The sequence below is a fragment of the Haemorhous mexicanus genome, chromosome 11 (genome assembly GCF_027477595.1).
Source record: "Haemorhous mexicanus isolate bHaeMex1 chromosome 11, bHaeMex1.pri, whole genome shotgun sequence".
Classification (NCBI taxonomy): Eukaryota; Metazoa; Chordata; class Aves; order Passeriformes; family Fringillidae; genus Haemorhous; species Haemorhous mexicanus.
Window position 1 is genome coordinate 12,483,356 of NC_082351.1, and position 27,483 is coordinate 12,510,838.

The following is a 27,483-nucleotide window of genomic DNA, read 5'->3' on the forward strand; positions in this document are numbered from 1 at the left end:
TCCCAATGGGCATTGCTCAGCCTGAGGACTGCCTTGGCCGTGAGAACCCCCAGCTGTCTGGTCACAGCCCAGGATGAGTATGGGGGTTGTGCTGTCCAGGCTGTGCCACTCCAGCTGTGCCTCACGTGTCCCCTCACAGGCGTGGAGGCACCCGTGGGTGCTGTGTCAGACCTGCGGCTCATTGAGGAATCGGGCAGGTGGGTACGGCTGAGCTGGACCGGTGTCCCCGGTGCCACCGAGTACAAAGTGGTGGTGCGCAACAATCAGGGTGAGTCTGTGGGCAGGGCCAGGGTGGCGCCCGGGGCATCCTGACCAGCTGACACCGAGACACTGCACTGCCCTCGTCCTGACAGATGGCACGGAGAGGACGAGGCGCATCCCAGGCAGCCAGACGGGGCTGGAGCTCGGTGACCTCCGGGAGGGCATCCCCTACCTGGTGCGTGTCTCGGCACTGGCAGGCGGCCGGGAGGGCAGTGCTGCCACGCTTACCGTCCGCCTCAGTAAGTCCACGTAGGGTTTGGTGCCAGGAGTCCTGGTACTGCATGTTCCCACACTGGCATGCGGCTGTCTCTATCCCCCTGCAACCCCTTGGAATGGCAGCTTGGCTGTGGGGTCCCTTTGGACTCCCCATGGTGATGCTGTGGTGTTATGGGGTGGTGCAGAGTATCCAGAGGTGGGCAGCATTTCGGATCTGCGGGTGATGGAAGCCGGTCCCAGCCAGCTGCGGGTCACCTGGAGAGGGCTACCAGGTGCTGGGGGCTACCTGCTGACGTGGCAAGGCAGTGATGGTGAGTGTATGGAACATGGGATGCTGTGGCAGCAGTGCTGGAGCCCTTCCTATCCCAGCCATCTCTTAGGTATGAAGAAATCTCGCTTCCTCCCTGCTGACCCCACCACCTTCACCATCGATGGGCTGCATGCCAACATCGTCTACACCGTCAGTGTCTCAGCCATTGTGGATGGCCGTGAGGGCAGCCCTGTCACTGCCACAGGACGGATAGGTGAGGTAACCCCTGCCTGACAGTGCTGTCTGCTGCCATTGGCTGTGACCCAGGATGACAGTGGCCCTCTTGGTGTCACAGTGCCAGAGCAGGTGGGGAAGGTGACCCAGCTGGAGGTGCAGGCATCCAGGAGCAATGTTGCCCGTGTCACTTGGGTTGGTGTGCCAGGAGCCACTGCCTACCGTGTGGTGTGGAGCCGCAGGGATGGTACTGTGGGGTGGGGATGGGGGTGGGCTGTGAGGGCAGCAGGGTGGGGGGCCTGATGCCACAGTCCTTGGCAGGGGGTTCGGAGAATAGCCGGCGAGTTCCTGGCCACACCAACTCCTTTGACATCCCTAACCTGGAGGGAGGCGTCTCCTACACTGTGAAGGTGACGGCACTCATTGGCAACCGGGAAGGCAATCCTGTCTCCATTGTCGTCACCACCCGTGAGTGCTGAGGCAGGGGGCATCACCCCAGGGTGGCACTGGGCACTCCTGCCCCTGATGCCTGTCCCTCTGCCCCACAGCGGAGGCAGTCCCCCCACGCCCTGTCAGCGGCTTCCAGGTGACCGAGGCCTCGGAGCACCGCCTGCTCCTGACCTGGCTGCCAGTGGCTGGCAGCACCGGGTACCGTCTGTTCTGGCGCCTGGCTGAAGGTAAGCATAGCTGGCTAGAGCTCCTGCATCCCTGCCAGCTCCCACCCACACCCCCTCACCCTTCTCTGCCCCTGCCAGGGGGGCCCCAGCATAGCCAGCAGCTCCCAGCCACCTCCAGCTCTTATGCTCTGTCGGGACTGGAACCGGGCCGGCACTACCACATCAGCATCACCAGCCTGGCTGGCAGCCGGGAGAGCGAGCCAGCCACCATCACTGCCATCACCAGTAAGGGACTGCCTGGGGCCAAAGCAGCATGAGGCCCCTGACACATGGCTTGAGCCCAGAGGGGCACCCAGGGACTGAACTGTCCCAGCATTGGGCTGGGGAGGGAGCATGTTGGGGGCTGCCCCATGAAGCTGGGACACCCCTTCCTCCCCCTTGGTAGCTGCTCCAAGCCGCATCACCAGCCTGCGGGTGACGGAAGTGCAGAGGGATTTGGTGACTCTCACCTGGACCCCAGTCCCTGGTGCCTCTGGCTATGTCCTCTCCTGGAGCCCGCCTGCAGGTGAGACGAGTGGGTGGCCCCAGGACAGTGGGCAGCTTCCCCGCAGGGGCTTGCTGATCCCTCTGACTGTCCCCTGGGCGGCAGCTGGTGGGGAGAAGGGGCGGACGCTGCCCAGCACTGCCAGCTCCCAGCAGGTCTCTGGGCTGCGCCTGGGCCAGCGCTACACCTTCACCCTCCGGCCACTCCTGGGGAGCACACCGGGTGCCGAGGTGTCCGTCAGTGAGCGCACAGGTACTGGGGGGTCCCTGCAGGGTGGGCTGGGCTTGTCTCCACTCTGGTAGTGGTTTCACCCCTTCCCATCCTGCAGTCTGCAGGGATGCCCTCGGTGACGTGGTCTTTCTAGTACATGGCACCCGCAACAGCTCCTCTGGTGCCAACGCTGTCCGTACCCTCCTCTCCAACACCGTGTCTGCCCTGGGGCGCCTGGGCCCTGAGGGCACACAGGTAGGCTGCTGCCACAGCACTGGGGGCATGGGGTGGTCGTGGGTGAGCTGTGGTGCCCACTGCTCCCCTGCACCCTTGCAGGTGGCCCTGGCCACATACAGCTACCGCAGCCTACCCTGGCTGCTCCTCAACCGCTCCAGTGACCTGCCCACCGTGCTGGAGCAGATCCGTGCCATGCGCTACGAGGAGCCCAGCGGCAACGCCATCGGTGAGGGGCGGCTCTAAGAGCTGGGGCAGTGGTTTCTGGGATCCTGCTGACTGTCCCTTCTTCCTTCTCCCCCTCTAGGGGCAGCCATGACCTTTGCCAGGACCTACCTGCTGAGTCCTGGTGCAGGGCGCCGTCCCGGGGTGCCAGCAGTGCTGGTGGTTCTGGCTGATGGCCCCTCTGGGGATGATGCCATCACTGTGGCCAGGGATGTCAAGGCTGGGGGTGAGGATTAATAGGGTCTCATCAGGGTGTGTAGGGACTTCTGTGGGGTGCTGAGGGTGCTCTCTGCTCAGGGGTCCAGGTGCTGGCAGTGGGCATGGAGGGGGCAGACCGGGAGCAGCTCCGGCGCATGGTCACCAGTGAGGACCCACGGTACATCTACCATGGCAGCGATCTGGCAGAGCTGGAGGGAGAGCTCACTGATGACCTCTGCACCATCATCTCCACCAGGGTAAGGGCCAGACTACCTCGGGGGATGTGGAGGGGGAGCAGCCCCATGTAAGGTCCGATCCCTGGGTTCACACAGGCTTGTCTTTTCTTGCCAGCCGGTGCCAAAGCCAAAGCCCTGCACTGTGAAGTGCCCCAAGGTGAGCTTCTCAAGGCTGTGCCATGCTGTGCCACAGGTGCTCAGCATCGGTCATGGACCCCTAGTTGCTGACAGCAGAAGCCCAGTGGGGAGCTAAGCACAAGAGTGCCAGCCCCTAACCCTTTCCCTCTGTCCCCCTGCAGGGCGAGAAGGGAGACCGCGGTGAGGCAGTGAGTGCTTTGGTGACACCCCGCCCCCAGCTGGTGGCTTTGGGAGGTTTGCATCTCCCAAACCATGCTAACATCAGCTCACAGGGAATGCTCATTACTGGCTTTGTCTCTGCAGGGACTGCAAGGACGTATGGGACCACCAGGTCTCCCTGGGCAGCCGGTAATAACCTGATGGAGGGGGGCATAAGAAGGACAGTTGTCTGGAGAGGGCAGTGTCATGGTCCCCATGTCCTCATGTTCCTTTGTCCCTTTGTCCTGCCAGTGGGTGGGTGTGGGGCAAGGAGCTGTCCAGCCCTTGCTACAGGGGTAGACAGGCAACATCTCTTGACCACCACCTGCCACCCAGCCTGTCCTTTCCCCTGTGACTGCAGGGTCGCCACGGGCTTCCTGGCTCTCCAGGACCACCAGGGCCACAGGGTCCACCAGGAGAGAGTGCTGAGGGTCTGGGCAAGAAGGGGGACAGGGTGAGTACCTCTGGCCCCTCACCTAGGCACCCCAGGATCCCTGGACACAGTGGCCTGGCTCTATGGGACCTCTCACTGCCCCTTGTTCCTTTGTTTTCCACACCTGTCCTGGAGGGGAAATCCCTCTGAAGAATCCCAGCCCAGCCCCATGCTGCACTCTCACACCCCAGCTCAGCACATGGGGAAAGGCCCCCTGGAAGCCAACTCTGCCTTGGGGCTGCCCTGAGCTCCCAGGGCTGGGACCAGCAGTGCCTGGGGCACTGAAGGACTCTGGCAGTGCTGGGGTACACCAGATGCTGGCATGATGCTCCTCTGTCCTGCAGGGATTTCCTGGAGCCGATGGAGCACCAGGAAGCCCTGGACGCCCTGGGAATCCTGGATCACCTGGGCAGCCAGTGAGTAAGGGTGTCTCTTGGCTTTGCTGCTGCACAATGGCCTCTCCATCACCCTGCCTGCTCCCTGAGCCAGCCTCTGCTTCCCTGCTCCCTGTGCTGGGGGAGTCTCTGCAGCTGGCAGGGTCACTGCTGTCTCCTGTGTGTGTATCCCAGGCAAAGTGTACTGTCTAGCCTTGCTTTGGCTGGGCATGCCATGCCATGCCAGGCCATGCCACCCCATTCCATCTCATCCCATCCTCACTCCCATGGCTGGCAGGGATGTGTTCTCCTCCTGAGCTGTTGTTTTCTAGGGCATCCAGGGCATCCCTGGTCCTCGAGGGGATCCTGTGAGTATGGCCCTAACCCTCCCCAACCCTTCTCACACCCAACAGCCCCTCTCATTCTCATCTTTCCTTCCCAGGGTTCGCGTGGGCCTGTGGGACTCACTGGCCCAAAGGGGGAGAAAGGTGAACCGGTAGGTGATGGGCAGGGGGCTGCCCCACAGGGCTCCCTGGGGAGCACTGGGACCCTGATGGGCACAGCTTGGTGCCTGGCATCTCCTGGCCCCAGGCCTCCCCATCTCCCAGCCAGACCCCTGGCCGTGTGGCACTGTGGCCACAGCAGGGCACACGTGGCATGTGTGCTCACTGATTTTTCCTCCCCCTTCTCGTGCAGGGAGAGCCCAGGGTGATCACGGATGGAGAGCAGGGGCTGCCAGGCCAGAAAGGGGAGCCAGGTGTGCCGGTAGGTGTGGGAATATGGATGTGAAGGAGTCTCTGCCAGACCCCCAGCCCACCCCTCAGCCTCAGCTGATGGAGCCCCTCTCTCCTCCAGGGCAGCCCTGGCTCACCTGGGATCCCTGGCCCACGGGGGCCTCTTGGTGATCCAGGCCCCCCTGGTCCACTTGGACACATGGGGCTACCAGGACCTCCTGGAGAGTTTGTGAAGGTACATCCCCCAATCCTACATGGGCATGGCTGGGGGATGTGTGGGCAGAGGGATGGAGGAGCCGCCAGCTGCTTGGAGCTGCTCCCTGTGGACTCCTCCTGTCCCTGCTTGTGGGGTGTGCCCTCACCAGCTGTGCCTGCACACAGATGCTCTTGCCTGAGCTGTTGCTGGCACTGGGCAGCGTGGGGAGAGGCCCTTGGCATGCACATACCCTAATGCCACTGATGATGGGCTCTACCCAGCATGTTCCTCTCCTATTCAAGGAGGGCATGGCAACAGCCCAGAACTGCCCTAATTTGTTTTTTTCACCCTTGCAGGGAGAGAAGGGTGACCGAGGCGAAAGGGTGAGTAGCTGTGCTCCTCTACCCTACTGGATGGAGGCCCCTTGAGTGTCCAAGGGCATGCAGCCCCCTCAGGGTGCTGGAGAGGACTGAGCCCTCAGGGCAACCACACATGAGCTGACCCTTCTTTCTGTAGGGCCCCCCTGGATTCGTAGATGGGGCAGTACCTCGAGGGGACCCTGGACCCCCAGTGAGTTGAGCCCCCAGGCCAACAGGGCTGGCAGAGGGGATCAGGGCTGCAGTGGCTGTGTGTGCCCAGGGCTGAGTCACGTCCCCAGGGGCTGAGATTTTCTCTCTTGCAGGGCCTCCCTGGGGACCCTGGGCCTCGGGGACCTGCTGGGCCCCCTGGGCTGAAGGGAGAGAAGGTAAGAAGGTGGCAGGGATGCTCCCCACTGTGGCTGGACCTCACACCACTCTCCAGCGAGGATTCCCATCTAATGGGCATCCTGTGTCATGAGCATGGCTATCACCTTTCCAAATCCCCAGGGTGATGGCACAGAAGGTTTCCCAGGGCCACCTGGCCGTCCTGGGGACCCAGGAGACAGGGTGAGTTTCCTGAGAGAAGGTAAGGCAGGCAGGAGCTGGCCATGCTGAGAGCCAAGCCTGAGGGCACGCTTGAGCCCTCTTGCTTTGAGCATTTGCCTTGTCACACCAAAGGTGACAACATCTCCATTCTCCTCTGCAGGGTCCTCGGGGACCGCCGGGGGAGCAGGGCAGGAAGGTGAGCAGTGCAGGGACCGAGGGACACGCTTGCTGTGCCTTTGGCAGAGAGAAGGGGGTTCTGGGCTCTGTGCCAGGACCCAGGATGTCCCCAAAGGTCCTGCTGACCTTTGTTCCTCCTATACCAGGGAGACCGTGGTGCGCCAGGCGAGCTGGGAGAGACAGGCGAGAAGGTGAGAGAGTGCCAAGGCAGAGTGGCACTGCCCGGCCCTGGTGTCCCTGAGACATGTGGTGGCAGTGCCTGGGGATGGCTGTCACAACCCAGTGGTCTTGGGTGGGATTCAGGGCTGACTCGTGAAGAGCTCTGGGGCAGTGTGTGGGGTGGGGGCTGTGTGATGTAGAGGGAGGAAGGCTCCCTGGAACCCTCCTCTGCTTTGCTCTGCAGGGAGACCGTGGTGTGCCAGGCCCAGAGGGTGAGAAGGTAGGTGCAGCTGTGGCATGGTGGAGTGATGCCTACTCTGCCCTGGAGCAGCCACGCTGGCAGGGGGTGGCAGGATGCCCCCACACCTTCCTCTTCCTCCTCTCCCTCAGGGTGAGATGGGAGCCCCAGGGCACCCGGGGCCATCAGGCAGAGAGGTGAGTCAGGGTAGTGGGGGTGGTGCTGTGGAGCCAGGAGCTGCCATGCCCTGCGTGGTTCCCAGGCACTGCCAGCCCCCTGAGGTCTCTAATCTTGCCACAGGGAGCTCCAGGACCGACTGGTCCCCGGGGGGAGAAGGTGAGGGCAAAGGGGGGGTCCCAGTGGGGATGCAGGGGTCTCTTGGGGAAGGGGCTGGCAGTGACACCTGTCTCTCTGCAGGGCGATCCAGGACCACCTGGCAGGCCTGTAAGTGATGCTGCCCAGCAGCTCCAGCTCTGCCTGCCCCCAGCCCCAGGACAGGGAGCCATGGGCAGTGCCCAGCATGGTCTCCTCTGCTTCCCCCCCCCAGGCTCCCAGTGTGGCTGGTGTTGGAGAGAAGGTAACCCTGGCCCAGCTGTGCCCTCCACCCTCTGGGCATGGCTGAGGGCTGGGGAAGGGGATTGCACAGTTGGATTCATCCTGGTCCTAAGCCTGGTCCACAGCTGCAGTGGGGGGGAAAATGGGTGGTTTGGGGTGCTGATTTTGTGTGCTCCAGGGTGACAGAGGTTTCCCAGGACCAGAAGGACCTCCTGGCCCCAAGGGTGACACAGGAGATAAAGGTGCCCGTGTGAGTACTGCCTTGAGGGTAGGAAGCACAGGGCACATGGCACAGCCCTCCCCAGACTCATGGTGCCTGTGCTGTTGTTCCATGCTGTGTCCTTCCTTGTCTAGGGTCCCCCTGGCCTGAGCATCCCCGGGCCAGCTGGCCCCAAAGGCGAGCAGGGCGATCGGGTGAGTCTGGGGGCACCCTGGGGGACCTCCCATGGCAAGGGGTCACCGAGGTTCCCAGTGACACCTGCTCTTCCTCTCCAACAACCAGGGCATCGTTGGCCTCACAGGCAGGAGTGGCCCAAAGGTGATGTCACTGCCCTTCCATTCGTCTGTCCGTCCATCTGTCTGTCTGGCTGGCTCTAGAGGGGGCACAGCCTGTTCCTGCAGGCTGTGCCCCTTCTCTCCCCAGCTGCCCAGACTCTGCCCTGACTGCTGCCCCTTCCCTTGCCTAGGGTGACCCAGGAGAGCCAGGGGAGAAGGGGGAGCCGGGCCGAGCGGGCACCCCTGGGCAGATGGGGCCGCGAGGCAAGGAGGTAGTGTGGGACAAGGGGCTATGGGGCACTGTGGCCCTGAGCAGAGTGGGGCTGGCAGGGAGCAGGGGCATGCTGGTGACTTGTACTTCTCTCTCCTGGCCGGTGCCCACTGATTTGTGCCTCAGGGAGAGCAAGGAGAGAAAGGTGACGAAGGCACCCCGGTACGTGAGGGTCCCCAGGACCACTGCCCCACTTGCCTCTGCCCCTGTTCCTACTGCCCCCCACTCACCCCTTCTTTCCCCACAGGGAGAATCGGGCCTGCCTGGCAAGCCTGGAGACAGGGGTCCCCGGGTAAGTGCAGGGTGGCTGCCGGGCACCCTGGGCAGGAGAGAGCCTCGTGGCCTCGGGGTGGCTCCTGCTAATGCACATCTTCCCTTTGCCCCCCACCCAGGGCCTTCCTGGCTACCGTGGCCCCCCCGGGGAGAAGGGTGACTTGGGGGACCCAGGACCTGAAGGCAGGAATGTGAGTAGCCCCTTGCATGTGCCCACTGCTCCACGGACACCCACCACCCCTCACAGCTCACTGCCCCACACCCACCCTTACCCCAGGGGTACCCCCCCATCCCACAGGACCCACACCCCACCGGTCCCCTCTTCCGTCCCCCTCTGACACCATCCCTCTTTTCTGCAGGGCAGCCCTGGAGCACCAGGGAGCAAGGGTGACCGTGGGGACCCAGTGAGTGATGGCAGGGCCACATGTGGCCCCCCACCCCAGAGCCAGCTGTGCCCTCCCCAGGGCTGTGCCAGCTCCCCTTAATCTGCTTCCCTTGCCCTTCTTTCAGGGGCCTCCTGGACCCCCAGGACGAACTGTAAGTTCTGCCTCCCTCTTCTCCTTGCTCATGGGCTGGTGTCCAGCCCCGTGTGCTCCAACAGCTCCTCTCCCCCACAGGTCGATGGTGGGCTCGGAGGAGTGGGGGGAAAGGGTGAGAAGGTAATGACTGAGTCCTTGGGATGCTGGGGTGGGATAGCCTCTGCTGTCCTCTGGGCTCTGCCTGGCCACTGGCATCATTGTTCATCAAGCCCTCCCTGCCCAAAACAGCCTCTGCCACGAGCAGCTGATGTGCCCCACGACTGAGAGGCACATGGAACTCAGGGGCACAGGGGCTGACACTCCTGCCCCATGATGGGAGGGGGCCCTGTAGGGCTGAGGTTTCCAAAGGAGCTGGTGTGCTCCTGGCTCCCCAGGCCCACAGGGGTCCCACGGCACAACCCAGCTTAGGCTCAGGACAGTTTTGGCCACAGATTGTGCTCTGTGCTGGGTGGCACTGCGGTCCCAGCTGTGGCTCTGTGGCTGAGCTGGCTCCTGGCTCAGCAGTGCTGCCCGGTGCCTTTTTCTGCAGCCACACTCTGGCCCCTACTGCCCCAGCGGGAGCTGCCCTGAGCCCAGCCACCTCTTTTTCAACCTGTGCCTCTTTTTTTGATACCGTTCCTCTCACCCCACCTCTAAACCACACAGCACCAGTGCTGTGTACTCTGGCACAGGCTTGGTACAGCACAGTAGCCTCTGACCATCGTGCACTTCCCTGGCAGGGGGATCCTGGGGACCCGGGCGAGGACGGCGCCAAGGGTGCCCGGGGTGATGCTGGCTCCCCTGGAGTGCCTGGAGAGAGGGTAGGTGCTGGGTGCTGGACCCCTGATGTGGGGGGCACTGGGGCAGCATGAGGGCTGATGCTCTGCTGAGCCAGGGGACCTGGTATGCAGGCTGCTGAGCAGTCAGGATCCCTCCTTTCCCCCCATGCCCCACTGCTGAGAGTGTCTCTTTCTTGCAGGGTGTGGAGGGCCCCCGTGGCCCCCCTGGCACACGGGTGAGTGTCCCCTTTCCCATGGGGGTCTGAAGGGGGACCATGCCCTGTGCAGCTCCTGTTAATGGGAGATGATGCTCACTTCTCTTCTGGCCCGTAGGGTGACCCTGGGGACCGAGGCCTGCCGGGAGAGAAGGTGAGAGGACTGGGGACTGAGGGTTGCCCCACAGCACTCCCATCCCACCCCAAAGCTCCACCCATCCTTCCCTGCTCTCTCACAGGGGGACCGTGGCCCGCCAGGGCTGGATGGCCGCAACGGGCTGGAAGGAAAACCCGGGCCCCCAGGGCCTGCTGGGCTGAGGGTGAGTGTGGTCCAGGCTGGGGGGAAGCTCTGTGCCTGGGTGCCACGGGTGGGAGCTGTGGGACAGAGGAATGATGGGGTGGGAGGAGTTGTCCCCCTGGACACCCTCTGCTCCAGGCTGGGGTTGCTCTGGTGGGGGGGTCTTTGGCAGGGTAGCAATGTCCCTGTCCTCACCTCCTCCTTGTCTGCAGGGGGACCCGGGGAAGCAGGGAGATCCTGGCCGGGATGTAAGTACCTCTGGAGAGGGTGGGTTCAGGTTTGTGCTCCTGCTGGGGCCATCAGGCTTGCAAGGGACCAGTGTCCTGTCCCATGCTTCTTGGTCCAGGGCAGTGCAGCAAGAGCCTCCCCTGTCCCCAGCAGAGTGCCACTGCCGGTGACACTCCCTGCTCCCAGGGTGGCAGTGGCAGATGGGTGCCCTGCTGCCCTGTGCTCCCACCATCTCCTTTCCCTACAGGGGCTGCCTGGGTTGCGTGGGGAGCAGGGACCACCTGGCCCCGTGGGTCCCCTGGGACCACCTGGTGTGCCTGTAAGTACCAGCCAGCTGCACCCTAGGGACACATCCTGTCCCATGCCCTCTGTGGATCCCAGCTGGATCCATCTGGCAGGGCTCCCCCTGTGCCCAGCTCCCCCTTCCATGCACTTTGAGGCTCCAGTGGGGTCCTGGCACCCCTGGCTGGTGGAGAGCCTGGGGGGCTCCCTCACTGCCTGTCTTTTCCTCCCAGGGCAAACCCGGTGAGGATGGCAAACCTGGCCTGAATGGCAAGAATGTGAGTAGGGGAAACAGGGCTTGACTTTGGGGCTCTTCCAGGAGGCTGAGGGATAGTGATCCCAGTATAGCATAAGGCAAGGGGAGGATGAGGCAAGGAACCCCTATGCTCTGAGCCATCCTCCGATTTGTACCCATGTTGAGAGAGTTGACAGGCAGCCTTTTTTCCCAGGGAGAAGATGGGACACCAGGAGAGGATGGGAGAAAGGTAAGGAGGTGATCCGCGGGTGGGTCCTGTGTGGTCCCCTTGTCATTCCCATAAGCCTGGTGGCTCCACCCTGCCCAGACCAGGAGCACCATCCTGGGGCAGTGGATGGGGCAGCATCCCTCCAGCTGCTTTCTCTCCTGGTTAGGGAGACAAAGGTGATACAGGACTGCCTGGGAGAGAGGTGAGTACTCCCCAAAGAGGAGTGTGTGATGGGCGTGCTGGGTGCCTGCCCCCACCAGGCACAGAGCTGGGTCCCAGACTCTGGGGTGATGCTGCTCTCTCGGCAGGGTCGCAGCGGTGCCAAGGGCGAGCAGGGGGACAGAGGTGTGCCAGGCCCCCTCGGCCCCCCTGGCCTCCCCGGCGTCCCAGGGCAGGTTGGCCCCCCAGGCCAGGTGTGTAGTTCTCCACCCCATGGTGCCACTCAGCACCAGACCCTGGAGTCCAGACTGCTGTGAGGCAGGCAGGACCCCCATCCGTGGCTCCCTCAGGGCACTGTCCTGTGTCCATGGGGGCTGGGTGCTATTGTGTCACCTCTATGTATTCTAGGGCTCCCCAGGCCTCCGTGGGGTGGCTGGGCCAAAGGTAAGTGTGCTCCTGCTCCCCAGTCTTCCGAGGCAAAGGTCTGGGGGGGAACCATATGCCAGAGAGAATAAGTCCCTGGCAGGAGTCCCCACCCCCAAGATAACAGGGCTGGGCCCCGGTGCTGCAGTTGGTGCTGGGCAGACTGACTGCTCCCCTTGAACCCTTTGCTGTGTTTCAGGGGGACCCAGGGGAGCCTGGACTGCGAGGGGAGCCGGTGAGTACCCAGCACTGAGCCTGACAAGCTACGAGCACCCCAGTCACAACCACAGGCCCTGCCCAGGCAGCAAAGTGTTAACTCTGAAACCTACCTAGGGAGAGCACTGCTCACCCGTTTTGCTGCACCTCTGTACATCTTCTCATTCCTTCTTTTCATCTAAACCTAGGGGCGACCTGGCAGCCCTGGAGCACGTGGAGACCCTGGGACTACAGTGGTGAGTCCCTACCCTGACCTGCTGTGCTGGGACAGCAGCATCAACCCTGGGGGACAGAGGACCATCCACAACCTCTATTGTGGGAACCTACTTTGTTTTTAATGTATTTTCATTGCAGAACATTGAACGCAGCCTGGAAGCACTTGGCATCAAGGTATGTATTTCCTGACTGTCAGGCTGGGTTTTCCTGGCACATGGCAGCAGGAAGAAGGCATGGGAGGTGGTGGGGGATCCGAGCAATTTAGGACAGGGTTGGCAGGACTGTGGGGTGCTGCTGCAGCTGGGTTCCACTTATGCTCTCTCCTTGCTCCCAGGTTTCATCCCTGAAGGAGCTCACGGGTGCCTATGATGGGAGCTCAGACTTGTTTCCGCCGGCGGTCGAGCGGCTGCGGGGCCAGAAGGGCAGTCGGGGGGATCCAGGAGAAAGGGGGCCCCCGGGCCGAGAGGTGAGTGGAGCCAGGCTCGATGCCAAGCCCCAACACTCTGCCCCACTCCTGCTTTCTGGTCTGGCTGGGGGTTCATGCAGCCGGCTCAGCCTGGGTGCTCGGGGAGGGCTCACAGCCCCGCCTCAGGGCTGGCTCTGGCAGCGCAGCTTTTGTTTTGCAGGGCTCCTTAGGCTTCCCTGGTGAGCGAGGACCCAAAGGTGACAAGGGAGACCCAGGTACCCCCGGCCCCCAGGGCCCCATGGGCCGGGCCGTGGGTGAGCGGGGTCCCGAGGGCCCGCCTGGGCAGCCAGGGGAGCCTGGCAAGCCAGGCATTCCTGGGGTGCCGGGCCGGGCTGGGGAGCTGGGGGAATCCGGGAGGTCCGGCGAGAAGGTGAGTGTGTGTGGAGGTACGAGGTGAGGTCTGGGGGACCTGGTCTGGGGGCCTGGGGACAGCCCTGTGACAGCCACCATGGTGTTTGCACAGGGCGACCGAGGCGAGAAGGGCGACCGAGGTGAGCAGGTGAGCTGGGACAGGGACATGGTGCCCCCCATCCCCTCTGGTGTTGTGCCCCTCTTGAGGGGATGCAGGGCTCCCTGTGGGTCAGGCAGATGCCCATTTCCATACCTTCCTGGCCATACCAGGGAGGCTCTGCTCTCCCATGCCCTTTGACACTCAACCTATTTCTCTGCCCTTCTCAGGGAAGGGATGGCTTGCCTGGACCCCCAGGGCCCCCAGGGCCCAAGGTAGGTGATGGCTGCTGCTGGGGACCATTGTCAAGGTGCCAGCCTGCCCCTCTGGGAATGGATGGCCACATCCAGTCCCTTGGCTCAGGGGCTCGGGGAGGGCTTTGCCCCTGAGGGATCCTTCCTGAGGTGCCCTGAGTGCTGGCCCTGACTGTGCCCTGCCCGCAGGTGGACGTGGTGGAGGGCAGCCTGATGGGCCTCCCAGGAGAGCGCGGCCCCATCGGACCCAAAGGAGCCAAGGTGTGTGGCTGGTCTGAAAGGAGAAGGCAGCAGAGACAACTGAGCTGGGCCAACACCATGGGCTGGGGCTGAGGATGGTGGTGGGGCACATGGGCAGCAAGGGCTGATGGCATCTGTCTTCTTCCCAACACAGGGTGAGCCAGGAGCTGAGGGCGAGCGAGGACCCAAAGGAGACAAGGTCTGAGGTTATAAATCTCCCATGTCAGAAGGGAGCAGAGCCCTGGGTACTGCTGGGCACACCTGTCTTTGTGTGTGGACAGGCCCTGGGAAGTCATGGGAAGGTCCCTGCCTATCCTGTGACTTCGTGCCTGTTCCCACTGCAGGGTGAAGGTGGCTTGAGGGGTGACCGAGGGGAGCCTGGCGAGAAGGGCAGGGACGGCAGCCCGGTGAGTGCCACACTGCTCCCCTGCCTGGCACTGCCCCCGGCCCTGCCTGGCACTGACCCCACCCCTGTCTCCATCCTTTGCTCCAGGGCCTCCCGGGTGAGAGAGGGCTGGCAGGCCCTGAGGGGAAGCCGGTGAGTAGGGACATGGTGGAGAGATGCAGGCTGGGACTGGGGGAGCTCCTGTGGTCTCACACCAGCCACCACCAGCACCAGCAGGAGCATTTATGCCTTGTTCACCTCCTTCTCCCCACTCAGGGCCTGGGATTTGGGGGCCTCTTCTTATTTCTGCCCTTCCTAAGTGCCCTGGCTGGGTACCACACAGTGGGAATGGGGAACATCCCTGGGGGCAGGCGGGGCTGTGTGGAAGTGCTGGGTTTCCCCTTGTCCCCTGACTGTGATGTGGTTCTTTGCAGGGCTTGCCAGGCTTTCCTGGCGTGCTGGGACGCCCGGTAGGTGTCTGTGTGTCTCCCATGTCCCTGTGTCCCACTACCTCAGCACATGGCCAGGGGCTCCTGGCTGTGAATGCTTGGTGAAACCGTGGGGGTCACCCTGCTGCTGGGCTGGGTCCTTGGCCCCTGCATCTTAGCAGGACCTGTCCAGGCTTGTCTTACTTGGTGCTTACAAGAGCTGCTGGCACTGTCTGGGTCTCCTCTCCCTGGGGACACCCCCTGCTCCTGCTTCTGCAGTGATCCCATTTCTTCCTCCCTTCAGGGCAATCAGGGAGACCCAGGACCCCCAGGACCTCCGGTAAGAAGCCACCTTGCACCACGTGCAGGGGACTGTCATACAAGGGTGATGTCAGCCAGGGTGGGCATTCCCCAAGGGAGCAGAGGTGGGGTGGCACTGCTGGCACTGAGTGGTCCTGCTGCCCCCCCCCACCCTGTTCTGTGCCACCCGCAAGAACCACCCCAATAATGTCCCCTTGTCCCCTGCAGGGCAGTGCTGGCCCCCCAGGGACCCAGGGCCCAGCTGGTGCCAAGGTAAGGCAGCAGCACTGGCATCTGCATCAGCATTGCCAGGTCCAGCCTGGCAGAGGGGTGAGGTGCCTTGCCAGATTTGGGGACTGGAGGGAGGACTACATTTCAGGAAGTTTTGGGCTGGAGGGAGGGACATTTGGCTGGACCCCCTCCTGGATCCAGCTATGAAGATATGCCTGTGCCCAAAGTAGCTGGGTGGTTGGGGTGGTCAGGCTGATGCAGCATCTTCTTCCCAGGGTGATCCAGGGGAACCTGGCTCCAGCATCCGTGTGAGTACTCATACCCTCCCTGCCAGTACCCACCTGGCAGCCCAAAACCATCCAGCCTCCCCGGAATCAGCCAGTCCTACCCCAACACATCTTCCCACGGGGGCAGCCAAGGTCCTGGCTGTGCCATCGCCTCTCTGATGCGGCTGTTTCCATTGCAGGGCTTGCCTGGCCCCCAGGGCAACATGGGCCTGCCAGGACCCCTTGGGCCCCCTGGCCCAGGGGTAGGTATTTGCAGCACCCCAAACACCCCTTGGCGCTCCTGGTGCCTGGGATGCTGCTTGATTTCTGCTCACGTCTCCATTCCAGGGCCCGCCGGGTGTCCCCGGGCTGCCGGGACAAGTGGTGAGTGTGTGGCCCCCCACATGTGGCTGCCACCAGTGAGGGTGCTTGGGGCTGCCTGCACAGCCCAGCCCCACTCTCACTGCCTGCAGGGGGAGAGCGGGAAGCCAGGCGTGCCGGGCAGGGACGGTGTGCCAGGGAAGGATGGCGAGGCAGGAGTGCCCGGGAAGATGGTACGTACGTGCTTACTCTGCCCCATCCCAGGGGGACCAACACTCAGCTCAGCCTGGCTTGTCTACAGCCAAGGCTGAGGGCTGTGCCACTTGTGCCAGGGCTTACCGGGACCTTCGGGGCCTGCTGGTCCCAAGGGAGAGCCAGGGGATGCTGGAGCCCCAGGGCAGGTGAGTGCAGAGCTGCCTTGGTCAGGATGAGGGGGAGCATCCCTGCGCAGCCCTGCTCACCTGCCCACTCTGTCCTCTGCCCCAGGCCATCACCGGCCCCCCTGGAGCCAAGGGAGAGAAGGTAAGGAGCCAGGCTGTGAGGGCTGGGCTGGGCAAGGGTCTGCTGGGCCCTGGCATCCACAGTGGGCACAGCTGAGCACCCGTGTGTGCCCTGCAGGGTGAGCCGGCACTGCTGGAGGGTGTGCTGCTGGGAGAGCCCGTGAGTCACCCCCACACACCTTGACACTCCCACTAGCCTCATCTCCTGTTGATAACCTTTCCCTACCATAACCTCATCCCCTCCCACCACCCTTGACTTCTGAGGGGCAAGCCAGCCCTGTGGCTGCCCTCTCCCCTAACACTGCTGTCCCTGACAGGGCTCCAAGGGTGACCGAGGCTTGCCAGGCCCCAAGGGTGACAAGGTGAGCACTGTCCTGGGGGTCAGTGGGGAGGGGTTTGTGGTCCTCAGCTCCCTGGCTGCTTGGCCACCATGTGGGATCCAGCTGCAGCTGCTCTCCCAGTTCATAATCCCACACATCTGCTTTTTCCTTGTTTTTCCCTGCCAGGGGGAGCCAGGAAAGTTTGGAGAGCCAGGAGATCCTGGGGAAGATGTGAGTAGGAGGCATATTGGGGTGGTGGATGGATACTGGGGACAGTGAATGCTGGTGAGGGCTGGGATCTGTGCCCCTGCCACCTACTGCCCAGGTCTTCCTGGGGGCTTGGTGTCTTCACAGGGAGCCAAGGGGTCCTCTGGAGCCAAAGGGGAGAAGGTACGTGTCCCTGCCCCCAGGGGGATTCCCCCACCCTGTGGGATGCTCTGGGTGGCATGATGGCCCTGGCACCCCTGTGCCCACCAGCCAGGTGATGTGCCACATGCTCTGTGCCACCTTGCAGGGATCAGTGGGTGTTGGTGCACGGGGACCACCAGGACAGGATGGGCCTCCAGGTCTGAAGGTAACCCCTGTCCCCATGTCACCCTGGCTCTGATCATGTCCCTAATGCCCCAGTGATGCTCTAGCTTGGCTGGCTGAGGGAAAAGCACACTTCTGAGGAGCTTCATCTTTTACTTCCCTACTTCAGGGTGACACTGGCTTGCCAGGTTTACCAGGACCCCCAGGCTTGGCAGGCCCTGCTGGGATGCCGGGACAGCCAGGCCTGAGAGGGGACAATGGACAGCCTGGCCCTCCAGGTCCCCCAGGAGAGAGGGTAAAGACTTCAACCAGAACACGGCATCACTGGTCCTGGTGACCCTGGGCCCTTGTGCAGTGGCAGTGAAGTCCCTGCAAGCCTCACTGCTTCCCAGCCCCAGGCTCTGCCCATTCCCTGCTTTCTCCCTGCAGGGTTTGATTGGCTTTCCAGGCAGGGATGGCACTGCTGGACCACCAGGACCTGTGGGGCCCCCAGGGCCGGCCGTGAGTATGGTGGCACAGCATTCCTGGGGCTGTGGGCTCTGCCCTGCTGGCTCAGACAGGCTGGCAGGGACCGGCTGGCACCTCCCTGGGCCCTGGGGCAGGCTGTTGCTGGAGTGTGCAGTGCCATGGTGGGACTCCAGAGATGTTTTGCAGGGTGTCTGGCATTGCTTTCCTCCTGTGGCTTGCTCACCCTTCTCCTTTCTTTTAGGGCATACAAGGGGCCCCTGGCCTGAAGGGTGACAAGGTAGGACCAGGGGCAGCCCTAGAGCATGAGAGGTGGGAGGCTGCTTTCCTTCTGGAGTGTCCCTGCAGCCAGCTCACCCCTGAGGGTGCTGAGCCCACTCTGGATGGTGGCACATGGCACCAGGCACCCAGAGAGCTGGTGGGGACTGTGGGGTGTCCCTGGCATGGGGGGTGCCTGGCAGGGCTGGGAGGAGCTGTGGGCAGTGAGGATGGGGATGAGTTCTTGCCTTCCTCTGGCAGGGTGCTCCGGGAGCCGGGCTGCCAGGAGCCAGGGGTGAACGTGGTGACCCGGGACCACGGGTAAGTACTGCCACAGTCCCCCCATGTCCCCACAGCCAGGGACACAAAGGCTCATGGTGCCAGCCCTGACAGGTCTCTGAGCCAGAGCTGCAGCTGTCCCTGGGGTGGGGTGATGCTGGGGTGCCCCTAACTCCCTTCTCATATCCCTTCCTCCTTGCAGGGTGAGGATGGGCGCCCAGGGCCAGAAGGGGATCGTGGACCAGCAGTAAGTACCCCCCTCCCTCAGCTGCACCCTGGTCTGGGTGATCCCTTCCTGAGCACACCTATCTTTGTCCCACACAGGGCTTGCCTGGGAACCGTGGGGAGCGTGGGGACAAGGTAAAGGACTCTGTGGGCTGGGGGGAGAGTGATGCACCTCCAGGTGCTGGGGTGCCCAGGGAGGTGCTGCCTGCTCCCTGCTGTGCATCTTTGCATCATCTCACCTCATCCTCACAGGGAGACCTTGGGGCCCCAGGACCCAAAGGAGACAAGGTGAGTCCTTGGGGTGGGGGGCAGTGGGGAGGCAGGCAGCAGCCCTGGCCCCCCTTCTCACCTCACCTCTGTCTCTGCTGTGGGTGTACAGGGTGATACTGTGGTGGTGGAGGGGCCGCCAGGAGCACGGGGCAGCAAGGGGGAGCCGGTAAGAGCTGTCCCTGTCCTCCCTCTCCCCATCCTTCCTGTCCCTCTGGGAAGAGCTGGAGGAGCTTTTCCCTGCTGGGGGACCCTCCCTTGCAGAGTGTATTGTCCCCTCTCCTTCAGCCACCCCCATGTTCCTGCCCCCACAAAAGTCTGTCCTCCCCACCCTGATGTATGTCTGAGCTTCTCCTCATTCCCTGACCCCTTCCTGTGTTTCCTCCTTTGCAGGGAGAGCGTGGCCTGAAGGGCACAGAAGGGGACAAGGGGGACAAGGGGGAGCAAGGCATGCTCGGAGAGAAGGTACAGGGCTGGGGGGAACTTGTGCAGGGCTGGGAGCTGCTGGGTTGGGGATCATGGAAGGCTATTGACAGGGCGAGGGACAGAGGAAGCAGGGCATGACAGCATCCCTGTGCCCTATGTGCTGGTGCTAACAGGGATGTGGTGCAAGGGGACCATGGCCTGAACGTGACCGTGGCTGTGCTATGGCTGTGGCTGGAGCTCTCCCTCCTGGCCTGTGCTGATCTGGGTTTCTGTTTGCAGGGCACAAGGGGTGAACAAGGAGAGAAGGGCTCCATGGGCTTCCCTGGGGCACGTGGCCCTAGTGGGCAGAAGGTATGAAGCTGGGCAGCCTCTCAGCTGGGAGATGCTGGTGGCACTATCCTCTCACCTGCCCTGACTGGTGCCTTTGCCTTCCCCAGGGAGAGGTTGGAGCACCGGGAGAGCCTGGCGAGCCGGTGAGGAGTTGTGTCTGTGCCTCTGCCACCCCAGTGCAGGGCAGGAGCAGACCCTGGTCATGCTGTGTGCTCTCCCACAGGGCCAGCCTGGCCGTGATGGCATCCCCGGGGCCCGGGGAGACAAGGGGGACATGGGACCCCTGGGCATGCGTGGCCTCAAGGTGGGTTGGCTTCTCTGGCTGCCAGCACTCTCCAGTGCTGGCTTGGCACGGCTCTGACTTCCCATCCTTGCAGGGTGACCGGGGCATGAAAGGTGCCTGTGGCCTCAATGGGGACAAGGGTGACAAGGTGAGTGGGTGCTGCAGGAGCCTGGATGTTGCCTGGGGGCTGTGGCCCTTTGGATCCCCTCCCTCAGCCAGCAGGAGTGGGGAGATGGCTGAGGCCAGACCTTGACCCTGTGACAGGCTCAAGGGGTCCCCTCCTCTGCCTGTGGCTCTGGGCTGAGCATTGAGGGGTGAAGGACTGACTGCCCTGCCTCTCTCCTGCCTGCTGTAGGGAGAGCCAGGGATCCCAGGGCGCTCGGGACTGCCAGGGAGGAAAGGAGAGCCGGTAAGCACCTCACTGACAGCAGGGTGGGACAGGAAAGCATGGCTGGTGGCTGATGGACATCTGCTTTGTCCTCCAGGGAGAACTGGGTCTGTCAGGACCACCAGGCATTCCTGGAAAGGAAGGGCTCATGGGACCCAAGGTAGGTGAGAGCAGTGCTGGGAAAAGCTGTGCTGGCACTTCATCCCCTGGCTGCCTGCCCCCCGCTGTGTGTCCCCTGCTGCCTGTCTCTTCCTCTTTGCAGGGTGACCGGGGATTTGATGGGCAGCAGGGAGCCAAAGGAGACCAGGGGGAGAAAGGAGACCGGGTGAGCAGGCTGGAAAGGGATGGGATGCATTGCCCCACATTGCTTGTACCAGGATACAGCCTTGGTTGGAAGCACATCAGAGCCTGATGCTCCCAGAAGAGTCATTCAGTTCTGCTCTAAATTATGTCTGACAAGGACTGACAGCAATTCCCTGCTCTTTATAAGGAGGCACCAGTGCTGGTTTTTTGGGGATGCCCAGCTGTGGGGTCAGAGGATGTCCATGGCATCTGCTCTGAAATCGGGGGCTCTGATACCCCTGGCCTCACCCTCTGCTCTCCTCCAGGGTGCCCCAGGTGTTATGGGTGGCCCTGGTCCCCGGGGCAGTGATGGTGCTCCTGGCCCCCCTGGGCCCTCAGGGAGCGTTGGCCCACGAGGTCCTGAGGGCATGCAGGGCCAGAAGGTAAGTCCTCACCACAGGTGACTGCTCCCCTCTGGGGCTGTGATGATGGGAGGGCCCAGTCCCCCTCATGGGTGAGGGGTGGGTGGCATCTGGAGTCGTGTCCCAGCTCTGTCCTGCCCTGCCAGCTCGCTGGCTTTGGGTTCCTCCCTTGTGTCCCCCTGCCCAGGGGATGGAGTCTGGAACCCTGCTTGTCCCTGAGTTGGGCTGGACCCATCCCCATCCCCATCCCCATCCCCACCTGCACTGGCATCCCTGGGGTGCAGGCATGGGGAAAGCAGCACATCCATGGTGCAGGGGAGAGCAGAGAGACTCCAGCACCCAGCAGCCAGATCCTGAGCACGTGTCCTTTGCAGGGGGAGAGAGGCCCCCCTGGACAGTCAGTGCCCGGTGCACGTGGCATGCCTGGCATCCCTGGTGAGAGAGGAGAGCAGGTAAGTGTCTGGGTGCCTGGCCCTGCCTGGATGGGCTCCAGCCAGGACCAGCTTCCCACGTCCTTTCTGCTGTCCCCAGGGCAGTCCTGGCACCCACGGGCTCCGTGGGGAGAAGGGGGAGCCGGGCATGACGGTAAGGAGCCAGAAGGGAGCCAGCACAGGCTTGTGGCACTCGGGTCACTGGGGTGGGAAGGGGTGCTGGATCCATCCCACTGCCACTGAGGTAGGGGCTGTCCTCACCTCTGGGCTCTGCTAGACCCTGGGGAAAGGGTTTTTCCTCCTCTTGAATTGCACCATCCCCCATTACTACCCTTGCCCTTCGTGTGCCTGGCAGGAGGAGGAGATCCGTGCCTTCGTCAGGCAGGAGATGAGCCAGCACTGTGGTGAGCATCCCCACTGCTGCCCTGGGGCTGGGGGTCTGGACCCACTGCCCCTGACCCCACCCTGTCTCTCCCACAGCCTGTGGTGGCCACTTCCCACGGCACCAGGACTCGCGTGAGCACTCAGGTTGCAGCTCTTCCTTCCTATCCCCCTGCCCCACACATGTGGCACAAAAGGAGCCCTGGCACCCAGGTGTGCCACTGGTTTTGGGGAGCTGGAGGTGGCTGGCACCCTCCATGACCCTTCAGTCAGGGTCAGCATCGGTGCAGGACCCTGCACAGGGAGAAGGGATGGTGTGTGGCAGAAGTGATGGCACAGGGATCCCAGGGACAGCTGGCTCAGGATGGTGCCAGTGGGGTCTGGGTGCTGCCAGGGTCTGCCCAACTGAGGGGATCACAGGAACTGTATCCCATCTATTCTTGGGTGTCAGAACTGGGGCAGGGGTCTTGCAGGGGTCAGCAGTGCTGGAGGAAAGGGTAGGCTGGAGGAGTGGGATTGGAGGGATGGAGGCAAGAGGTGGGCTGGGATGAGGTGGGTGCTTTCTCTCCAAGGAGGCTGGGGGGCTCAGGCCAGGAGCAGCTTCCACTCTGCCCAGGGAGCAGGAAGAATCGTCCGCCAGGAGAACGAACATGACCAAACAGGTGATGGGGAGTCTGGAGGATCTGTGAGATCTGGTGACATGGGCTTGTGTGCCCCCCGTGCCCTCCCCTGTCCCTGTCCTGCTGGGCTCTGAGTGGGTGCTGTCTCTGGGCCTCCCCTGGCTGTGCCTCCTCCAGAAGCCCCCATGGCAGCCCTGGTCTGTGGTGCAGACAGGGGAGGGGGTATCTCCGGGTCCACCATCCCTGTCCATGTACCCTGTCAGGCTGCAACAGGGTTGGGCAGTGCTGCACTGCTCCACACCTGAAAGGGGTGGTTTTCCCTTGGGAAATAAGGGGAAAGCAGCCCAGACTCCTTTGCCTCCTCCCTGATGCCTGTGTCCCCTTGACAGGGTCCTTCTCCACTCAGCCGTTCCTTGCTGGCAGCACTCACGTAGTCCCTGTGCTCAAGTTGTCACACACTGAGGAGGATAATGGTGTGTCATCCCTGTGCTTTTCGTCCTTGTCCCCCCTTTTCTGCACTCCATGTGTGTGGTGAGGACTGCTCATGTGTGGTTCTGTCTCCCAGGGCAGGACAGGCAGATCACGCTCGACGACGATGACCTCGCGTATGACATGGATGGAGAGGAGGATGACTACGAGGAGGTCCCAGAGATGGACAGCGTGGAGCAGCCCACAGTGGATGGTGAGCTTCCCTGCACCCATCTGGCAGTGAGAGCTAAGCTGCTGGGGGAAACCATGGAGCTGCCCCAGGTTTTGCTGGGGTGGTGTCTTTGCATCCAGCTGGGCAGTGGGTCCCTGTGCCATCTGTCTGGGGGATTTGGGGTTTCCTGCCTTCTTGCTGGTACTTGGGAGGGTTGCACCTTCTCTATCACTGTGCTGCCCACACCATGCAGAGCTTGTGCTCTATGCCCCTCACCGAAGCCATCACCAGCAGTGATGGGTGGTGTGCTGGGCTGGTGGGACCTGCTGCCCTGGCAGGTTTCCTGTGCTCTGGTCATGAGCCACAGGACAGATCCCAAAGGCCCCAGGAGATCAGGGAAGCCCCAGTGGCAGCAGCCTTTGGAGAGTCCCTCTATAATCCTTTCAAGGGGTGCTGTGGCCATCATGTCCTCACGCCACCTACCTCCCTACTCTTTGCTGGGAGTTGTCCCAGGAAACAGAGTGGCATCTCCTTCCCTCAATTCCAGCATTTGGGCAGAGCACAGAGACATCTGCTCCAGCCAAACCCTTCCCATGCTCAGGCTTTCCCTTCTGGGGTTTTTCCCTCCTCTGCCTCGTGGGTCTGGCAGCCCCTGCCTGCCCTCACAGCAGCGTTTGCCCACAGCCGAGCCCTGCAGGCTGCCGCTGGACGAGGGGCGCTGCCAGCGCTACACCCTGCGCTGGTACTACAACCAAAGAGCCAGCGAGTGCCGGCCCTTCGTCTACAGCGGCTGCCAGGGCAACCCCAACCGCTTCCACAGCAAGGAGGAGTGTGAGCTGCACTGCGGGCAGCACCCCGGGGCAGGTGGGCAGGGCTGGGCACAGCAGCACCCTGTGCCCTGGGCTCAGCGATGCACAGCTGGGGGACAGTGCTGGTCCCCCGCTCAGCTCTGACAGCGCCTCGCTTCTCTCCACAGATTCCCGCGGCAGTGCTGGCAGCACGGAGGGAGGGCAGCCAAAGGTGTAGGTGCAGGCAGTGTCTGGGCAGGCAGGGCTGCCTGGAGCTGGGGCCCAGCTGCTGCCCTGGCCGGGGCTGGGCTGCCCGTGGGGGCAGCAGCCATGGACCCACCAGCCCCAGCAGGAACCTGGTGCTATTTTAACCTGTCTTTATGCTGCTCATGGGTTTTTCATTTCATATCAGTTTATTGTCATTAAGGTGAAATTTATGTCAAATGGGAAACTGCCTCCCACCAAGGCTCTGAACCCCTTTTCCCACTGGGCTGTTCTCAGATTGATTTTTAAATTATTTTTTTTGCCAACAGAAGGGTTCTTAGCTCTGTTCCCTCTCTCTGGAAGCAGAGGTAGGACTTGGCACAGTTGGGCTCCCTCCCCTCCCCTAATACCCTTGTGCCCTTCCTTTCCTGCCCCCCACAGACCCCCAAACTCCCTCTCTGCTCCCCGCTCTATGCTGGGAGAGCTGCCCACATCCTTGTGCCAGGCAGTGCCTCCCTGCTCAACATCCCTCACCCCCACCCTGCAATGAGCTCCATCTGAATAAATTTCACCTTAACCTCAACTAGGGCCCAGTTCCCCTTTTGTGGCTGCAATGGTTTGGCAATGACCTGTGGGGAGAATGGAGGCTCTTGCCATGTGCTACCCTCCAGCTCACACATCTGCCAGCAGCACATCTGGCTTTAATCTGGGGGATCTCACCTGCACCCCCGGGCCTGTCAGGGAAACCCTGAGGATGGTGCTATGTTAGAAGCAGCTCCTGCTCGCCCACACTTACTCTCAAAGGCTTTGTGAAAGTGATGTTGCAGCCCCTGCTTCCCCCCATCCCCAGGGCTAAGTAGGGACGTGCCCTTCTCTGCCCCAGAGCCCCAGGGCCCCAGGTGGGCTTTGTGGCCCCCACACGTCCTGCTGCTCTCTGTGTATATTATATACAGCAAATGTCTATGTGTACTAATGCAGGGGGATGTGCATTAAAGCTGTGCTCACAGGGAGATGTCACACTTCTTGGCACGTTGCTGGAGATGCCTGTGGACAGCTCTTGACTCAGGCATGCCCCCTGCCCCTGCCAGCTGGGCTGCCCTTTCCAGCTGCCCACTGCTGGCAGTGCTGGCTGGGGTTCCTCACCCCTTCCAGGGAGCCCTGTGCCCCATCCCTGTGCCCAGCACATGCCCAGCTGATGCAAGCCAGGCCATGACCCCCTGTGCAGGCCCTGACGTGTCAGCACGTGGGTCTGTGGTGCTGCATGATGTACTGTGTGAATCAGTGCTGCCAGCTAATTTTGGCTTCTGGGTGTGAGTTCCTGGCTGTCCCTGGAAGGAGGAACAAAACTGGCATTATTTCTGTTCCCTCCTCTCCTGGGGAGGGTGGCATAGGCTGGGTCACCCAGCAGTTCAGACCATGGGGGTGGGCAAAGCCCCAGTGGTCTGAACCCTGGGCACCCTGACTCCTGGCCCTGGCTGTGGGGCTGAGCACCAACAACTCAGCTCATGTGGTGCCCACCCAGCCTAAGAGCCTTGGGATGCTCCCACACTCCCTAAGGGGGCAACTTTGGAGCAAAATTCTTGTGTATGGGGCTCTCCCCACAGCAATGCCTACAGGCTGCCACCCACCTTGGGCAGCTGGGCCAGGCTGGACTGGTGCAGGTGCCTGCAAGCCAGTGGTGTCCCAGCTGGAATGCATTAAGGGGAGCTGCAAGCCACTGGTGTCCTGCAAACCAGTGGCCAAAGCAGGGCTTGGGTTTGGCACAGCAGGGAGGTGACATGTCTCTGGATATGTCCTCTATGTGGCCAGGGAGTCTGTCAGGACACAGTGCCAAACTGGTACCAGGTGCTGTCCTTGTGAGGGGGCCTTGTGAGGCACAATGCCCATGATCCCAGCAATATGCCTGTTCTCTCCTTCCCTTAAGAGATCACCAAGCCTGACAGGAGGAGGGAGGCCTAATTAGATGGAGAAAAAAAACATCTTGTAAGTCAAACATGAAACAATTACAACTGAGCTGTCCCAGGTTCCCAGAATCCCCTCCAAATGCAGCTGGTGGAGCTGCAAGGGGGCACACACCCACCCACATCCTGGGATGATTTCATCTGCCATTAGGCAAAATGTATTAAAAACATTTCCACACACTGCCCCCCCCACCTTCCCCCTGTCACCATCACCCCCTCTGCGGGTCAGAGGTGGAGCTGGGACAGGATAAGAGCCAGGGCTTGGCAGGGAGCAGAGCAAATCCCCAGCTTGTGGTCCCTGCAGCCTGGGAGCACTGCTGAACATCGAGGAGACGAGGACCTGCTGGAAATGGTGAGGCTGTGCCCTCAGTGGTGCTTTTTCAGGGGCTTTTAGCTGGGAAATAGGTTGCAGGGGGTTAGATGCTTTTCATTCCTCTCTTTGCAGAGAGTTAACCACCTCTGGCTTCCTACTCTAGTACTTTCCAAAGGGTTTCATCCCAGAGATACTCTGCTGGGTGACTGCTTTGGGGGAGAGGCAGCTATATAGCAGGATTTGTGCAGCAGTGTCCCTGCACCTGCTCTGACCCCCACCCCACATCCCAACACCCTGACCCCCACCCTGTAGCACAGCATCCTGTAATCCCTGGGGCCCTCCCTGTGACCAGGGCGAGGGATAGGCTGGAGAAAGTTGCTGAGGCTTGACACAACTCAGGACCTGTGGCCAGTCTCCTGCCCCAGTATTCTGTGTATGCCGGTCCAAGTGGCTCGTGTCCCTCCTTGGTGGGTGGCTTTTGCCCCAAAGAGCCCAGCAACACAGTGGGGAATGGCATCTGCCAGGGAAGGCGTGGGAAGAAGAAAGCTCCACTGCCTGCCCAGCCCTGAAACCCCAGGCATTTCCCTGGCCAAAGGGCAGGAATGGGCTGGGGAGCAGCCAGAGTACCCTGGCAGGCATCCTCCTGAGTGGGATTGTCTCCTTCCCTGGGTGACAAAGGGCTGAAGGGTATGAAATTGGGGGCACAGCATCTGCCAGGGTCTGTGTGAAAGGACAAGGACACCCAGGTGATTTGCTTCCCACGTCCCCTTCACCCTCCCCAAAACTCCCCACCCTGTTCAAGAGGGTTAAAATCAGGGTGGAATCATTAAGGGCTCCTGAAAGGAGGGTGAAGCCTCACCAGCTGCAGGTGCAGGGAGTGGAGGGGTTCTGTGGGTGACACCCTAGTGGGGACGTGTCCTGCCTGGGGGCTGTGGGCAGTGACAGAGTGATGGGGGTGATGTTCATTGCCAAGCCACATGCTCCCTGCAGGCACCCCCGGCCACGCTGCGAGGCACGATGCTGCTCTCCTGCCTGCTGCTCCTTGGGCCACCAACAGGAGCCTGGGAGGGACCGAGAAGTGAGTGGCTCTCACCAGCCCCCCCGGCTGTGGATGGAGGCAAGCTGCTGAGACAGGAAAGCACCAGCCACAACAAGATGCTGCCAGGTCTCTCCAAAATGAGGAGGGGTGACGATGGCTCTGGGGCAGGGTCTCATCTGGATGAAGCCAGCCTGCCACTGCTGGAGGGAGCAGAAAGACAAGCCCTGCCCTGGCTGATGAGCTCAGCCACAGAGAGAGCGGCTCCCAGGAAAAAGGGGAGGAAGGTGTCCCTGTCACTCGATGTCCACACTCACTTACTGAAAATCCTGCTTGACTTGGCCCGAGAGAAGGAACTACAGGCCAAAGCAGCTGCCAATGCTGAGCTGATGGCCCGGCTGGGGCGCAGGAGATGAACTGTCCTGGGATCCCTGGCTGGGATCCAGCAGGGCTGGAGAGGGCAGTGGGGCTGGCACAGGGAGGTGTGGAGCAGCATTGGTGTGTCTGCAGGGGACTGGACATGGCACCTCATCCCCCTGGTCCCAGTGCTCATGGCACAGGCAGCAGCCATGGGAGGATTTGGTTTAATAACTCTCATCTCAGCACCACTGGAGAAGACACAGCT

The 27,483-nt window shown here is 62.2% G+C and overlaps 1 protein-coding gene across 13 annotated transcripts in view; it reads left to right on the top strand.

Moving 5' to 3' along the window:
- The window catches only part of COL7A1 (collagen type VII alpha 1 chain), a 29,499-nt gene extending 4,941 nt beyond the window's left edge, over positions 1-24,558 (top strand). For 5 of the 13 annotated variants that reach the window (XM_059856501.1, XM_059856504.1, XM_059856500.1 and 2 more), the window contains 106 exons: positions 140-268; positions 354-500; positions 663-788; positions 858-1,001; positions 1,083-1,208; positions 1,283-1,429; positions 1,510-1,638; positions 1,717-1,863; positions 2,024-2,143; positions 2,228-2,374; positions 2,451-2,587; positions 2,669-2,795; positions 2,874-3,017; positions 3,089-3,246; positions 3,341-3,382; positions 3,525-3,551; positions 3,667-3,711; positions 3,923-4,015; positions 4,339-4,410; positions 4,701-4,736; positions 4,811-4,864; positions 5,065-5,133; positions 5,224-5,337; positions 5,655-5,681; positions 5,815-5,868; positions 5,981-6,043; positions 6,165-6,224; positions 6,364-6,399; positions 6,527-6,571; positions 6,784-6,819; positions 6,930-6,974; positions 7,078-7,113; positions 7,195-7,221; positions 7,325-7,354; positions 7,511-7,582; positions 7,687-7,746; positions 7,835-7,870; positions 8,019-8,099; positions 8,225-8,260; positions 8,346-8,390; positions 8,491-8,562; positions 8,731-8,775; positions 8,882-8,908; positions 8,989-9,030; positions 9,630-9,710; positions 9,869-9,904; positions 10,002-10,037; positions 10,123-10,203; positions 10,394-10,429; positions 10,657-10,728; positions 10,925-10,969; positions 11,141-11,176; positions 11,322-11,357; positions 11,464-11,568; positions 11,723-11,758; positions 11,937-11,972; positions 12,142-12,189; positions 12,308-12,343; positions 12,504-12,635; positions 12,796-13,005; positions 13,099-13,134; positions 13,314-13,358; positions 13,527-13,598; positions 13,732-13,776; positions 13,922-13,984; positions 14,071-14,115; positions 14,397-14,432; positions 14,695-14,730; positions 14,919-14,963; positions 15,197-15,229; positions 15,388-15,450; positions 15,536-15,571; positions 15,661-15,741; positions 15,841-15,909; positions 15,995-16,030; positions 16,127-16,168; positions 16,326-16,370; positions 16,515-16,559; positions 16,683-16,718; positions 16,843-16,902; positions 17,029-17,154; positions 17,289-17,360; positions 17,569-17,604; positions 17,844-17,903; positions 18,064-18,108; positions 18,186-18,221; positions 18,339-18,374; positions 18,466-18,522; positions 18,747-18,818; positions 19,059-19,130; positions 19,217-19,252; positions 19,333-19,413; positions 19,487-19,540; positions 19,748-19,801; positions 19,878-19,940; positions 20,043-20,105; positions 20,389-20,505; positions 20,859-20,936; positions 21,016-21,069; positions 21,271-21,319; positions 21,396-21,509; positions 21,869-21,958; positions 22,306-22,389; positions 22,482-22,598; positions 23,241-23,420; positions 23,533-24,558. In XM_059856501.1, coding sequence (XP_059712484.1) covers positions 140-268; positions 354-500; positions 663-788; positions 858-1,001; positions 1,083-1,208; positions 1,283-1,429; positions 1,510-1,638; positions 1,717-1,863; positions 2,024-2,143; positions 2,228-2,374; positions 2,451-2,587; positions 2,669-2,795; positions 2,874-3,017; positions 3,089-3,246; positions 3,341-3,382; positions 3,525-3,551; positions 3,667-3,711; positions 3,923-4,015; positions 4,339-4,410; positions 4,701-4,736; positions 4,811-4,864; positions 5,065-5,133; positions 5,224-5,337; positions 5,655-5,681; positions 5,815-5,868; positions 5,981-6,043; positions 6,165-6,224; positions 6,364-6,399; positions 6,527-6,571; positions 6,784-6,819; positions 6,930-6,974; positions 7,078-7,113; positions 7,195-7,221; positions 7,325-7,354; positions 7,511-7,582; positions 7,687-7,746; positions 7,835-7,870; positions 8,019-8,099; positions 8,225-8,260; positions 8,346-8,390; positions 8,491-8,562; positions 8,731-8,775; positions 8,882-8,908; positions 8,989-9,030; positions 9,630-9,710; positions 9,869-9,904; positions 10,002-10,037; positions 10,123-10,203; positions 10,394-10,429; positions 10,657-10,728; positions 10,925-10,969; positions 11,141-11,176; positions 11,322-11,357; positions 11,464-11,568; positions 11,723-11,758; positions 11,937-11,972; positions 12,142-12,189; positions 12,308-12,343; positions 12,504-12,635; positions 12,796-13,005; positions 13,099-13,134; positions 13,314-13,358; positions 13,527-13,598; positions 13,732-13,776; positions 13,922-13,984; positions 14,071-14,115; positions 14,397-14,432; positions 14,695-14,730; positions 14,919-14,963; positions 15,197-15,229; positions 15,388-15,450; positions 15,536-15,571; positions 15,661-15,741; positions 15,841-15,909; positions 15,995-16,030; positions 16,127-16,168; positions 16,326-16,370; positions 16,515-16,559; positions 16,683-16,718; positions 16,843-16,902; positions 17,029-17,154; positions 17,289-17,360; positions 17,569-17,604; positions 17,844-17,903; positions 18,064-18,108; positions 18,186-18,221; positions 18,339-18,374; positions 18,466-18,522; positions 18,747-18,818; positions 19,059-19,130; positions 19,217-19,252; positions 19,333-19,413; positions 19,487-19,540; positions 19,748-19,801; positions 19,878-19,940; positions 20,043-20,105; positions 20,389-20,505; positions 20,859-20,936; positions 21,016-21,069; positions 21,271-21,319; positions 21,396-21,509; positions 21,869-21,958; positions 22,306-22,389; positions 22,482-22,598; positions 23,241-23,420; positions 23,533-23,582 — 7,382 coding nt within the window. In that variant the 3' untranslated portion in view covers positions 23,583-24,558. Of the gene's footprint in view, positions 1-139; positions 269-353; positions 501-662; positions 789-857; positions 1,002-1,082; positions 1,209-1,282; positions 1,430-1,509; positions 1,639-1,716; positions 1,864-2,023; positions 2,144-2,227; positions 2,375-2,450; positions 2,588-2,668; positions 2,796-2,873; positions 3,018-3,088; positions 3,247-3,340; positions 3,383-3,524; positions 3,552-3,666; positions 3,712-3,922; positions 4,016-4,338; positions 4,411-4,700; positions 4,737-4,810; positions 4,865-5,064; positions 5,134-5,223; positions 5,338-5,654; positions 5,682-5,814; positions 5,869-5,980; positions 6,044-6,164; positions 6,225-6,363; positions 6,400-6,526; positions 6,572-6,783; positions 6,820-6,929; positions 6,975-7,077; positions 7,114-7,194; positions 7,222-7,324; positions 7,355-7,510; positions 7,583-7,686; positions 7,747-7,834; positions 7,871-8,018; positions 8,100-8,224; positions 8,261-8,345; positions 8,391-8,490; positions 8,563-8,730; positions 8,776-8,881; positions 8,909-8,988; positions 9,031-9,629; positions 9,711-9,868; positions 9,905-10,001; positions 10,038-10,122; positions 10,204-10,393; positions 10,430-10,656; positions 10,729-10,924; positions 10,970-11,140; positions 11,177-11,321; positions 11,358-11,463; positions 11,569-11,722; positions 11,759-11,936; positions 11,973-12,141; positions 12,190-12,307; positions 12,344-12,503; positions 12,636-12,795; positions 13,006-13,098; positions 13,135-13,313; positions 13,359-13,526; positions 13,599-13,731; positions 13,777-13,921; positions 13,985-14,070; positions 14,116-14,396; positions 14,433-14,694; positions 14,731-14,918; positions 14,964-15,196; positions 15,230-15,387; positions 15,451-15,535; positions 15,572-15,660; positions 15,742-15,840; positions 15,910-15,994; positions 16,031-16,126; positions 16,169-16,325; positions 16,371-16,514; positions 16,560-16,682; positions 16,719-16,842; positions 16,903-17,028; positions 17,155-17,288; positions 17,361-17,568; positions 17,605-17,843; positions 17,904-18,063; positions 18,109-18,185; positions 18,222-18,338; positions 18,375-18,465; positions 18,523-18,746; positions 18,819-19,058; positions 19,131-19,216; positions 19,253-19,332; positions 19,414-19,486; positions 19,541-19,747; positions 19,802-19,877; positions 19,941-20,042; positions 20,106-20,388; positions 20,506-20,858; positions 20,937-21,015; positions 21,070-21,270; positions 21,320-21,395; positions 21,510-21,868; positions 21,959-22,305; positions 22,390-22,481; positions 22,599-23,240; positions 23,421-23,532 lie in introns of those variants that run through there. The other 8 variants (XM_059856503.1, XM_059856506.1, XM_059856507.1 and 5 more) reach the window with 8 other exon arrangements.
- The last annotated feature ends 2,925 nt before the right edge of the window (positions 24,559-27,483 follow it).